The sequence below is a fragment of the Lutjanus erythropterus genome, chromosome 7 (genome assembly GCF_056507025.1).
Source record: "Lutjanus erythropterus isolate fLutEry1 chromosome 7, fLutEry1.hap2, whole genome shotgun sequence".
Taxonomy (NCBI): Eukaryota; Metazoa; Chordata; class Actinopteri; order Lutjaniformes; family Lutjanidae; genus Lutjanus; species Lutjanus erythropterus.
Genome location: NC_139323.1, coordinates 15,436,398 through 15,449,340, shown reverse-complemented (window position 1 = coordinate 15,449,340; position 12,943 = coordinate 15,436,398). Strand labels below are relative to the sequence as shown.

Genomic DNA, 12,943 nt, shown 5'->3' with positions numbered 1-12,943 from the left:
GACATTAGAATACTTCCCTCTGCTCATGTACTGTATATGTTTGCAGCTGTAATGTTATTATCGCGCTGTTTATTTCTTTTATTGGTTTATTTTACAGTATTTGTATGCAATCACTCACAGATGTGGAGATAATGTTGAAGCAGTACAAGCTCAGGAGTCTGTCTGATCCACTGTGTGGGGGTCTTTAAAGCAACAAAAACTTGGTCCCAGACCAGACAGACTAATGTGTACTACATCAATGGTCTTCATCGCTTGTAGTCTATGCAACATATGACATATGATTTTGTCGCCATCTACTGGTGATACATGCTCGGTAGCTTCCTATACTAAAAGCAGCATAAGTCGAGAGTAAACGTTTTGCCAAATGGTCAAAAAAACAGTATCTTGTTACAAATTACAAATAGCACAAAATAAAATACAAAATACTGGTATGAGGAAATGTATCTAGGCTTAATTAAAATACAAGTAACGTGTCATTTGAAAATACAAAATCTTTACAAACTGAAATGATCACATTTTAGGCATATCTAACTTATAGGCATCTCAGACTTATATTGAAGCCCCCTACACTGAAAACTAATTTCTCCACGTGCCCAATTGGGACATCTCAGGGGTGCATACTGGGTGTTTTTTATTTTTTTTATTTTTATTTTTTACCAGGGTTGTAGTGGCAAATAGGTGGCTAAACTGTTTTACTGACTGTTTATATCTAATGCCCAGGAAAATACAAATAACAAAATAGTCTAAAGTAATTAAATGTGTATTTTTAAATACATTTAATTGAAATAATGCCCATCTCTGATTTACTCATCCCCAAAATGCTTAAGATATAAACGCTTACCTTGCAAAAAACTGAAATGTCTGAAAATGTTTCTTTAAATACAAAGTTATAATACTTACCTAAGGTTAGTGTGTTATTAACCAGATAATAAATGACCGCCTAAACTTACAACCACATGCACGTCTTTTTTTGCCTTTTTTTTAAAGACTACACTACCCTACATGCTTTGCGCCGCCGTAAAGGCTTGTGGGTAGGTTACCAACGTCCTTGTCCTCCCAAGCGCACACCGACTGCCTTCACGCAAGGGCTTGAGGGTCTCTGTCATTCAGTTGTTCTTGAATAAACTCAGATTTTCAGACATGATGGCAGCCAGATTTCTCCGCCGGGCTCTTCCTGTGCTCAGGCAGACTCGCTCCTACGCCGAGGCCGCCACCGGAGCCCCGCAGATGTCCTTCACTTTCGCCTCCCCGACACAGGTAGCTAGCTAAAGTTAACGTTGACGGCGAGGCTGCTTGGGCCCAGCTAGCTAAACGGCTAACTTAGTTTGGCGTTGAACTGCACCATCACGGTTTGCAGGAAAATCAAGTTTAGCAGTTTTGACCTAATGCACGTTTTTATTTTTTTGAAACTACACGTTGCAGTCCATGCATGCATGCCGTCTAGATAGAGCTTGTGCTGTCAGTAAAATGTTAAGCTTAGCAAGCTAACGATAGCCAGTATAGGCTAGCTGTCATTCACTGTCTTTGACCGTGTTCAAGTATGTTACTTTGCGATACGGGGCCACTTAAGCATTGCTCTTTTCCAATTAATTATCTTTGAAGTACATTTTCTCTAATAATCTTTTCGATTTTTGTTGATAGCATAAGTGTAAATCCATTTGGCTCTGCAAGAGTCCATTGAATGCAGAGCTGTCTAACCTTGAGGTTTATGTCAGTAGTACATCTTGTCCTACAGACGTTATTTTTCTAAATTCAGTCCTCTGTTCCTCCAGATTTAGGAGTTGAGTTTCATAAAGTCCTGCATGCTGCTGCAGAACTAATGTATTCGATTCAGTAATTATCAAAACAAAGTTTAATAAGAAATGTTTGCGTGTTATATAAAAAGTAAACAGACAGGCGACAGATTGGTTGTATCATATTATAATGCTCTTCGATTTCAAATTCTAATGTTTAGTTTGACAGCTTCGTCTTTGTTCAGTCACCATATGTTATATGTGTTGTCAAAGTACCAGACAATTACACTTATATACTATACTAATATTAGAAAAATATACTTTATGCTTCTTTTGATATCACTGCAAAATAGGCACACAAAATAAGATTTTTTTTCAATTATCAACCTGCACACACTGTGGGTACAGAACAATAACTGTTTGGTTTTACTGCAAGCTAAATTTCAGTCAAGACTTAAAGACTGACCTGAGATTTTGAATTGCCACTTAAATAGCTTTCTATAGTTTAATGGATATTGTATTATTTTAAACATGTGGCATTGAAAAAGTATGGATACTTGAATCATTTTTTGACAACTTTTCATCTATTAATGTTGAACTGTTATAGAGCAGCCCATAAGTCAGTGAATGTATCTCTTCTTTCCTTGTCTCCACTCTGCAGGTGTTTTTCAAAGAGGCTAGTGTGAAACAGGTTGATGTGCCCACACTTACTGGTGCATTCGGTATCCTTCCTGCCCACGTACCCACCCTGCAGGTCCTCAGGCCGGGTGTTGTCACAGTCTTCAGTGATGATGGTTCCTCTGTCAAATACTTTGGTGAGACTTTGCTTTATGAAAACAAACATGAATAACTTTGGGTCAGGCTCACCCTTGGGGCCTTAACTTTATGCTCCTGCTGCTCTAATTAATGATGGATTTCTAAGTGTTTGATGTCACCAAACAGTGACATGTGTATTTAGGAGAGATAGTGGACTCGCGTTACATTACTTGACTCAAGCCAAACTTAAGTCACAAATTTGAGGACTTAAAGACTCGCTTAACTAACAGTTACAAAAGACTCAACAAGACTTTGACTTGATAGTCATGACTTGAAACTTGCATAGACTTGAGACAGATGACTTGAAATGACTTGACATTTGAGGTAAATATTTGTATTTTCATATATATCAAGAGATAATGTTTTTGAAACATGATTTCTAGTGCATTGTGTGCAAAACTGGCAGTCTACTGGAGACCAGCAGAAGCCAATGCACAAGGTCTCTTTCGTGGAGGTTGCTAGTCCAAAAATAACATTTGGTTTAAATGATTATGTTATCGATGATGGTAGCAAGAAGAGAACAGTGTTATGCAAGGTCTGTAACTATAAACACGGCATCTATGAATGTCATCTTAGTTAATATACTGTCTGCTCGAAGAAAGCTTACATTAAGATCAGGCCATGTTAGACATTGTTTCTATTTTCACTGAACAGCCATTCAGAGCTTTAAGGCTATATTACAACTTCAGAGCCACACTCATTATTGAAGTTCATGTTGGAGACTTGTTATTGATGCCATAAAATATCAAACATCAGTAAGATGATTAAGGTATAAACAGGCTGCAACAGTTTTTCCATTAATGTTGAAAATAAAAGGCAACTTTTTGTGCCCTTGACCACTGTCTTTTAACTGATTTTAGATGTGGAAATGGGCAGATCATCATACTTGTCTAATGACGCGATTGACCTGAGCGACTTGACTTGCTTGATTCTAACCACAGTGACTTGTGACTTGCTTGTGATGTGCATTTTCCAATGTGCATTCTGTCTCAAAGTATTAAATCTCAACAAAATCTGCTCTGACTAGACATTAAAAATAATAAGTGATGTCAGTCAAGAAGCTGGTGTACACCTTTTACATCAAATCCCCACTTTCAGACCAGACCTCACATTTTTAAATAAGTGTTCACGGATCTTTCCGAAAAGCTGAAACATGACACACGTCATTCTGTCCTTATGCTGAGCTACGTTATTTGCAGCTTGTTTTACTTGTAAATAGCTCTGCCTTCCACCTGGATTTGACAATGTCTCAGACTCATTGAAGCTGTAGTGGTGTCAATTTGACAACATAATAATATGTATCTTTGTCAAAATAGTGACATCCTCAAATTTGATAGCATATGTCTATTAAGCTGAGATTGTATTTCAACTGTTTCCATAAATAAAACAAACCTTTGTTGAGAAAATAAACTGTGGAACAGAAGCAAGCCTGAGAGTGATGCAAGCAGATGAACCGAAGTATAATGCACATTGCATTGATTATAAAAGATGATTGTATGTTGACATGTTTAGTTACACTGTTGTCTCTCTGTGTGTTCACAGTGAGCAGTGGGTCAGTAACAGTCAACGCTGATTCTTCAGTGCAACTGCTGGCTGAGGAGGCGGTTCCTTTGGACCAGCTGGACATTGCTGTGAGTATAATGTCACCCTCACAACACTCGCATACAAACTAGACTAGAGAGGTTTCTGTCATAATGTCGCTTGGCAGTGTGCCCATATATACCATGAGAGAATAAGAATTAATAATTAAAACTGTGATGAAATTAACTCATTTATCTGGTATTTTAATCACTACATTAGCCCAAAACATTATTTTATCTACAACTGTTTTCTCCAATTTTTCGTTTCTAGATTTTTATTATATCAAGATAAATCCAAAGTCTGCATACTTTACTAGAGTGGTTCTCAAACTGTGCGTAGAACCACTGGAGGGAGACCATGGATGACTGGGGTGAAAATATGGAGTGAAACTAAGCTCTAAGTTTATTAGGTACTTCCCTTATCATTGTTAATGATTCATTAAAAAAATTGAGGGGTTGCGGATGTGATTTTTTTTCGGTGACAGAGGAAGTTTGAGAACTACTGCTTGATGTTTTCCGACCTTTCCACCCATGAGAAAGTCATACAGCTGAAACTATGTTTTTATATTAAATGAATTGCATAAAGTGGAAGACTTACCAGAAAATGTCATGATAAAAAGTTTACTTTGTGCAGTTTGTAGAAAAGCATGAGTTAATACCTATGAAATGACATTCAATATGATATTTTGTTTTGTTTTAACACTAGAGGATGAGACTAGCACGTTTGAATTATCTGAAGCCCTTCTGTGTAGGTGAAGTAGTCATCAAAACAGAACAATCACATACTGCACCAAGAACAAAAACATCACAATGAAAATATACTAGTCAGTGTTATGTGGTTTTTAAAAAGTAGAAGAGGACACAGTATTAAATTAATAAGGGTTATAGCCCAAATTAATGCAACTCAACAAGAATAAACATGTCATGTTTCACAGAAGTGGTATTTAATGCAGAGTTAATTGATTGCATTGCGTTATTCCACAGTTGATCTTTAATTTCTTTCAACCACTCTGTATTTACTTGATTTGAACTAATATATGTATTGATCTCTTCATTATAAGCTGTATAATGGGTGAAGATGATAGAATGCGTCATATTTTTAATGAGGTACCCATAAATGCTAGAGATCCATATCTATGGTATTTAATGAGGAGGGGCACAGCCTTTGAACACAAAACAACACAACACAAACAAGTCTTGTGTAGTTAATTATACTTTCAAAACTGTATGTTCACTCTTCAAACAAGATCATCAGGAAAATATGTAATTTCTAAATCCTGTTTTTGAAAACTCCATTGAGTGCGTTATTTCCTTTGGTCTATTGCTTTTTAAATTACAGAGCTCTGATAATTGGGTTCAGAGGCTGGCTGTTTTTTTTTCTACATTTGTTCTTTTTAAAAATAGATTTGCTATTCCCTTCTTAACTTCTGCTTCACAAAACCAGCAGAGACCTCGCAGCAATTATCTTTGTACCTGAGGTGTCCTTGTGTGATTCTAAGTCTGAACAGCTCTGTTGTTGCACAGTTTGCTCTGAACTTTGACTTCACTGGGGAAGTGAGCAAGAAAAAAAGATGAATTTCTCCTTTGATATCATTATGATGGTGTGCATGTATCACATTTACACCTGCAGGGTTTGTTCTTTATCAGTTTCTTCCCTTCAAAGTACATGGGAAGTACGAACTGTACGGAGAGGAGAAGTTTGAAATATCTGTTCTGATTGTTTCTCTGTTTGTCTCACACACATATTTAGTCAGATTGTGGCATGTTTTTATGCCTGAGGCATTGCGTTGTCAAGTTGCCCATACAGCTAAGGACAAAATTATTAGCCCCCCTATTTCTTTTGTGCTTTTTTAAGAGAAATGAATTTTCAACATAGCATTTCTAAACATGCTAGTTTTCTTTAGAAAGCATAAATTATTTCTATTTGCACACAATAACAGAATTATTCCAGAAAAATCAAAAATTACCAGGGTCAATATTATTAGCCCCCTTAAGAAATGACCTTTTAATCAAGTGATAGCACAGACCACTGTTGTGCAATGATGTGCTTTAACTTAGTAATGCTCAAAGCTTGTAAAATCAAGTTAAAACTGAGGGTTATCTTCCAATTTGCACACAGTATAAAAACTTCAGTAAAAGGGTTTGAATTGTCACTTGAGAAAGCATCATGCCAAAAACAAAAGACATCAGTTCAGACTTGAGAAAAAGAATTGTTGATGCTCACAAAACAAGAGAAGGATATACAAAGTTATCACAGTGTTTCCAAGTGTCAAGAACTGGAGTGAGAAGTATCATGAAGAAATTCAAAGAGAGCCACACAGTACAGAACAAGACTGGCAGAGGTAGGAAGTGAAAGATTTTAGAGATTCTGGAAAGAAAACTAGAGAGACATGTGTCTAAAGACTCCAGAACAACTGCCAAGACACTAGTGAATGACTGAGCCAGGTTGGGAATTGTAGTCTCAAAGAAGACAGACACTAGAGTCCTGCACAGGAATGAACTGCGAGGTTACAGACCAAGAAAAACTCCACTTCTGCAGAAGAGACACCTTCAAGCCAGACTGAAGTATGCTAAGGACAACCTGGAGAAAGATTATGCATACTGGAAGTGTGTCCTTTGGTCAGATGAGACAAAACTGGAGCTCTTTGGCCATAGAGACGTTGCTTATGTTTGGCGAAAGAAGGTAGAGACATAAGGAATCGTGAAGAAAGAAGGACATGGGAAGGTTTTGAAAGGAAACCTTAAGCAGTCATGGGCAAACTGGGTCTGGGTCGTTGCTTTGTCTTCCATAATGACCCAAAACATATGTCGCTCCTGGTGAAAAACTACCTCCAGAAGACCAAAGTGAACATTATTGACTGGCCTGCACAAAGCCCTGACTTGAATCTCATTGAAAATCTCTGGGGTGAACTGAAGACCAAGGTCCATGTCAGAAGACCATCAAATCTTGATGATTTGTGGAAAACTACAACAAACGACTGCAGGCTGTTATCCAGTAAAAAGGATACACAATTGACTGTTGCATCAGGCGGGCAAATAATTTTGACCCTGGTAGTTTTTGTTTTTGTGAAATAATTTTGTTTCTGTGTGCAAAGTAAAATAATGTAAGCGTCCAAAATAAAACTAGGATGTTTGGAAAAGCTGTGTTAAAAAATCCTCGATCTTTTTAAGAGCACTTGGGAAATACATTTGAGAAAATGAAATTTTGATAGGGGGGCTAATAATTTTGTCCTCATCTGTATGTCCCATTCTTGTGAATGCAACATCTCAGAAATGCATCGAAGGAATTTTTTCTGTCAAGAAGCCGGGTTGAAAATGCATGTGAGGCATCCACGTTTCAGAACTTGATATTATATTATAGTCTCTACCAGTGCTCTGTACTCTGTAAAATAAGTCTCTAAAGTGAGGACAGAATGTTTCTCACTGGAAATGACTCACTGGACTGTCAATAAAGTGATAGTTACACATAATACCTTTTATTAAATTCTTTCAAAGTCTTCACTACATATATTATTAGTCTGGACACACAGATCTAAAATGCAGTCTAACTGGCTGACAAGTCTGTAATTCTAGTTGTGAGATGAGACTTGTGCTTTGCCACATTTGGAATGTGACATTATTGGAGCTGTACCACTCAGTGTTGACAAATTATGTCTTCACAATGTGAGTCTAGTGTGGGTTAGTCAATCCTTTATGGATCTTTTTGTTTTAATGAGATTTGTGTGATGGGTGTCCATATGCAGGTTGTTGAGGCATGCATAATTACTGATTGTTCACCCTGGTTCGTGTCCCAGCAGGGACTTGATCTTTGCCAGCAGAGACTATTCTCTGAACTCGTGCTAGATTTTCTTTTCCCTCTCTCATTTTCATCCTGTGTGCTGATGAACACCTCCCAGCTGATGATTATCTATCTGATCAGTGTTGCAGTTGGACTTGAGCATCGAGTCCCTGTTTAAATGTCAGTCTTGTTAATGCTGGGCTGCGTTATTACGCACTCGCCGTGGAGGTGTCTGTCTTTGACCTTGGGCAGTGCTAGTGTCACTGTCAAGTTGACTTCATCGCAGTAAATGAGTTATTTTTTCCTCGTTGTCCTCCACTCTGCAGTGAAAATGCACATGGGCCCACGCTGTTAATAAGGAGGGAAAGGTCAGTCACTGTTGAGTTATAGCAGATGTGTCAAATCCCTACTGGGAGACCTTTAACTTCCAGCTATGTTTGGCATTTCTCGTTTCTAATCACTACTGTGACAAATGGAGCTTTCAGAGCAAAGAGGCAGTGGGGATTTTCTCTGCTTGTCTTACTCCACACTTTTCACTCTTTGCTCAGTCTTGCTATTCAGACTCTTACATCACAGTTAGCCTCTAAAGGTTTTCAGGATGAGGAGAGCTTTGCAGAATCTTTTCCCGCCCTGATTCTTGGTCCTATGATTTTTTTTTTTTCCCCAGAATAACAGGATAATCAACCTCCAAGTAACATATGATGTCAATGTTTTTGATATGACAAAACTGAGTCTGAATTGTGGGCTTTATCATTTGCTTTCCTGTTTTGTTTCTCAGTGTGACATGTTCTGTTTTTCTGTCTATTTTAAGGCTGCCAGGGCCAACCTGGAGAAGGCCCAGTCTGACTTGGCCGGTACATCTGACGAGGCAGCGAGGGCAGAGGTTCAGATCAGCATAGAGGCCAACGAGGCCATCGTCAAGGCTCTGGAGTAGACCTGTGGTACGACAGCTCAGCTTCAGCACCATGATTGATAATTAGTCAGATGTCCTGTTAGTTCAATTCAACAGAATGATGGTGCAGGATACTGTTAATATAATTGAAAATGAAAATATTGACAAGAAATTAGAGGTCACTTTGATTGTATTGTGTTCCTCAAACTGAGTCAGACTGTTTTTTTCCCTCCCTCTAGGTGATCTTTTCTGTTTCTTTGATGGAAATCAGTGGTCCATCTGTTTTCTTCAGCTCAGTCACGTCTGTCCAGAAGGTTCCGTGCTCGCTTTGTACAGTGGATAAAATTACAAAATAAATTTATTTGAAAGTACCTGGTCAGAGTTTGTTTTTTTTTTTTTAATCTGGCCCTCTCCTGCTACCTAATGATATTCGTTTATGCTACAAGTAACAGTTACGTTCATTATTGATTTGAAGATTATTTTAACATTTAATTGATTTTAAAATACAATAAAAATCTATAAAATGTCCAAAAATAATGAAAGGTGCTCATCACAATTTCCCAGAGCCCAAAGTGATGTGTTCAAAAAGCTGCTTTGTTCAACCAACAATCCAAAACCCAAAGACTCTTTATTTGCTGTCATAAATGAAAAAGAAAAGCAGCAAATGCTTGTCCGTGAATGTTCTCAGTCGTCCAGGTTATTGTAATCTCAAGAAAAGATTAAATCGAAGGCACGTAGACTTCTTTATGTCTTTGAAGACGTTTCGCCTCTCATCCAAGAAGCTTCATCAGTTCATGCATGTCAGTCTAGTCTGAGCAAATGCTTATGTTTAAGAAGCTGTAACCAGCAAATGTTTTTCCTTGGGGAAAAAAAACCTGAAACAAAATTTAAAAAAGAATTTTCTTAAGGTCAACTAATCATTGCACCTCTAATGATTGTGTAGTATTTTGATGCACAAAGATGATTGAGTCTAATTGAGTTAATAGATTTGTATACTTCAACTGTTGTAACAGAGCAGACCCATCTTGGACAAAAATAAACCTAATCAGCATGACTAACAGTCACACAGTGTCTTGAGGAGATGCTTTTCTTATTAAGCAGATTTGCCATGTCAAGTGGAAAAGTCAACTTTACGCCTCTACATTAGGTTTACTATGCAGTTGGTGTTTCTGCCACTTGGTGGCAGCAGATGTCAGCTGTATTTTGTACCATGGCATTTCAGATAATCAGATTTTTTCTTTCTTCTTTTCATCAAACCACAGTTTCAGGGAAGGGAACAGTCATTGCATTTGTCATATAACCCCCTCTGGATGTGATAACTCCCTAAAAGCCAAATCCTCTTTTTGTCTTATATTCCTGTGTATCAGCTCCTGTATGTGGTGAAAGTCTTAGTCACATTTACTGTTGCAGGCCTACTTGTGGGCTGGAGTAATTTGGAACTCTGTCGCTGCTTCCTTGATTTAAATGTGTTGGCAGAGCGTGTTTGTTATGAGTGATGACCTCAGGCTTCTGCGACAAAGCCAGGAAAAGTCCTTCACTGCCCATCCTGTGGAAAACCAGGCCTTTCTCTTGTTTCATAACCACAGGTTTCAGCTCAGACTCGCTCCAGGAGGCACTGACCTCATTCACGTGCCGACTTGAGGCTTTCACAGCTGAAAACCACAACCGGTTTATTTTGAATGTCAGAACTCTCGAGTGCCTTTAACAAGTGTAAGTACGCTGGAAGTACCAAGTGTTTACACAGAAATGCTCTCATGACTCTGCTAATGTCCACGGTGAAACTGCTGTCTTTAAAGGAGTATTGTTTGGATTAAAGTCTGAATTAAGGCTGCAACTAATGACTATCTCATTATCGACTAATCTGTTGATCATTTTAACGACTGACTGATTAGTTTGGTCCAGAAAATGTTGAAACATGTTGGTCACTGATTCCTAAAGCCCAAGGCAGTGTCTCCAACTACCTTGTTTTGTCCAAACCCCAAAGATATTCAGGTTAGTCTCATAAAGGAGTAAAGAAACCAGAAGCTATTCACATTTCAGAAGCTGAACTCAGAGAATTTTGACTTTTATTTTTCCTTAGAAAATGACTTAAAACAATTCATTTATTAAACGAGTTGGTGAACTTAATAGTTGACAACTAATCAATTAATTGACGTATCTTTGCCACTGCAGTCTGAATTCAAAACAGGAGATTTTTATCCAGTGAAGACGAATAAACCCAAGTTTTATAATTGTCAAATGTGTTGAAAAATCTCGTCCCATTGATTAAACACATGCTGTGTAGACTTGCATCTTGAAAAAATGACTCAAAATGATTTATCATCAAAATAGTTGACAGCTAATCGACTAATCATTGCAGCTCTAGTATAAATTCAGAAGAAGAGGAGTTTTTCCACTGAAGAAAACCATGTTTTATAACTGTCGGCGCGTTTAAAAAATCTTTTCCTACTGATTAAGCACGTGCTGTGCAGACTTGCAGACTGTGACTCAGGTCAGGATCCATTAAAAAAAAAAAAACTAGTTCTCTCAACACCTCTCACACATCCTGCTCTCTGTTCTCCTTTCCAATCTGTCTGTCTCTTTCATCAAAACCGTCTTGTCCCAGCTGCACACACACACACTCATAAACAATACACACTCACGCTCACTCATCCGTCAGCCTCGGGGTCTGCGAGTAACACTTCAGACAGACGAGATGAAACGGTCGTGTCAAAAACCACCACTTCTTTAATCCAGATTTATGATATGGGATGTTGAAACCAGCCTCTTCCTTCTGCTTTTTTTTCCTATGCTGCGCTTTTAATGGCACTCTCACCGAAAGGCAAAGCACAAAATGACCATGTGCTTTCCATGTGCACCCTCTGTTCTCTTAGATTGTGTGTAACAAAAATAGAAACCAGGAAAGAAGTTCCAACTTTTTATTTTTTTTGTTGGAAAAGAAGATACTGTAAATTGAGGAAGCAGTCTTTTATATCTGGCCTTGTGTGCATTTTTAGTGACAATGACTGACTCACAGTTGAAATCACTCAAGTCATCTTTCCAATGTTTTGCATTTTCCATCAAGAACTGTCGAGCAGCCACACAGCCTAATGAAGTAAATGTCTCACAAACGAACTGTCTGACCCGAGCACTGAAGGACTGTACATTGATACAGAAGTGGTGAAGTGCTGTACATTGATAAAGGACGATGAGTATCCAGTGAGAGCCCTCAGTGAAGAGCCACTCGATGGCCTTACCGGGCTGATGAGGCATGTGATAATAAGTCACTGTCTATCTCCCGTGGATGGCCATGTACTGTAATTAAAAGATTGCACCGTCTGCACCCGGGAGAGAATAACATGATGCATGCTATGACAATCCATGGTGTCATCTCTGAGTGGTACTCTAACACAGCTCAGCTCCCAGCTCTGTGAGAGCTCACGGGGCTGTATTTACTGAGTCGACCATAGCAGGCATAAAAGGAGACCAGCCCGTGTGAATCATCATATTTAGGATTTTCTAAAATGATAGTCGAGTAAGATTTAAGCTTTAAAAGGGCCCACGCCCATGAATGTCTTTGATGTCACCGACAACAAACAATTTGAAGCTTAAAAGCCTTTAAAAGTGTAGCGGTGAAAGGTGGAAACAGTTCGTCGATCAACACCAAATGAATCATCAACAGTTATGACGTTCATTCATGCTATTCAAGCCATTTATTAAGTAAAAAGTGTGAGAACTCGCTGCCCTTCAGTGTTTCATGTCTGTAAAATGGATATATATGGATTTTTATGGATTATTGGTCATATAAAACTAGGCCTGCAATTAATGATTGATCCCAACCTCTTCACTAGTTTAAAGAATATTCACTTAAAGGTGGGGTATGGGATAGTGATAATCCAAGACACTTGTTGTCAAATTTAGCAAATATTTCGTCATTATCTGTTGGTTGACTGTTTTGTGTGTACTGAAAAAAAAAATTCCAGTGTTTGTACACAGCCCTGGGTGTGGGGCACGGGGCATTCCCATCAGCCTCGGCTGTACTTTGTGTAGAGAAAATGTTATTGAACGTGGTAAATTTACCCTGTTGTGCATCATGATGTTTACATTGTTATTGTGAGAATATTAGCATGCTGATGTTAAAATTTAGCTGAAAACTCCACTGTAC

The 12,943-nt window shown here is 38.3% G+C and overlaps 1 protein-coding gene across 1 annotated transcript; it reads left to right on the top strand.

Moving 5' to 3' along the window:
• The first annotated feature begins 1,033 nt into the window (after positions 1 to 1,033).
• atp5f1d (ATP synthase F1 subunit delta) lies at positions 1,034 to 9,170 on the top strand. The gene is made up of 5 exons (XM_084722899.1): positions 1,034 to 1,257; positions 2,395 to 2,548; positions 4,092 to 4,180; positions 8,719 to 8,848; positions 9,039 to 9,170. The coding sequence occupies exons 1-4, from the start codon at positions 1,141 to 1,143 to the stop codon at positions 8,839 to 8,841; spliced, it is 483 nt and encodes a 160-aa protein (XP_084579025.1). The 5' UTR covers positions 1,034 to 1,140; the 3' UTR covers positions 8,842 to 8,848; positions 9,039 to 9,170.
• Positions 9,171 to 12,943: the final 3,773 nt, after the last annotated feature.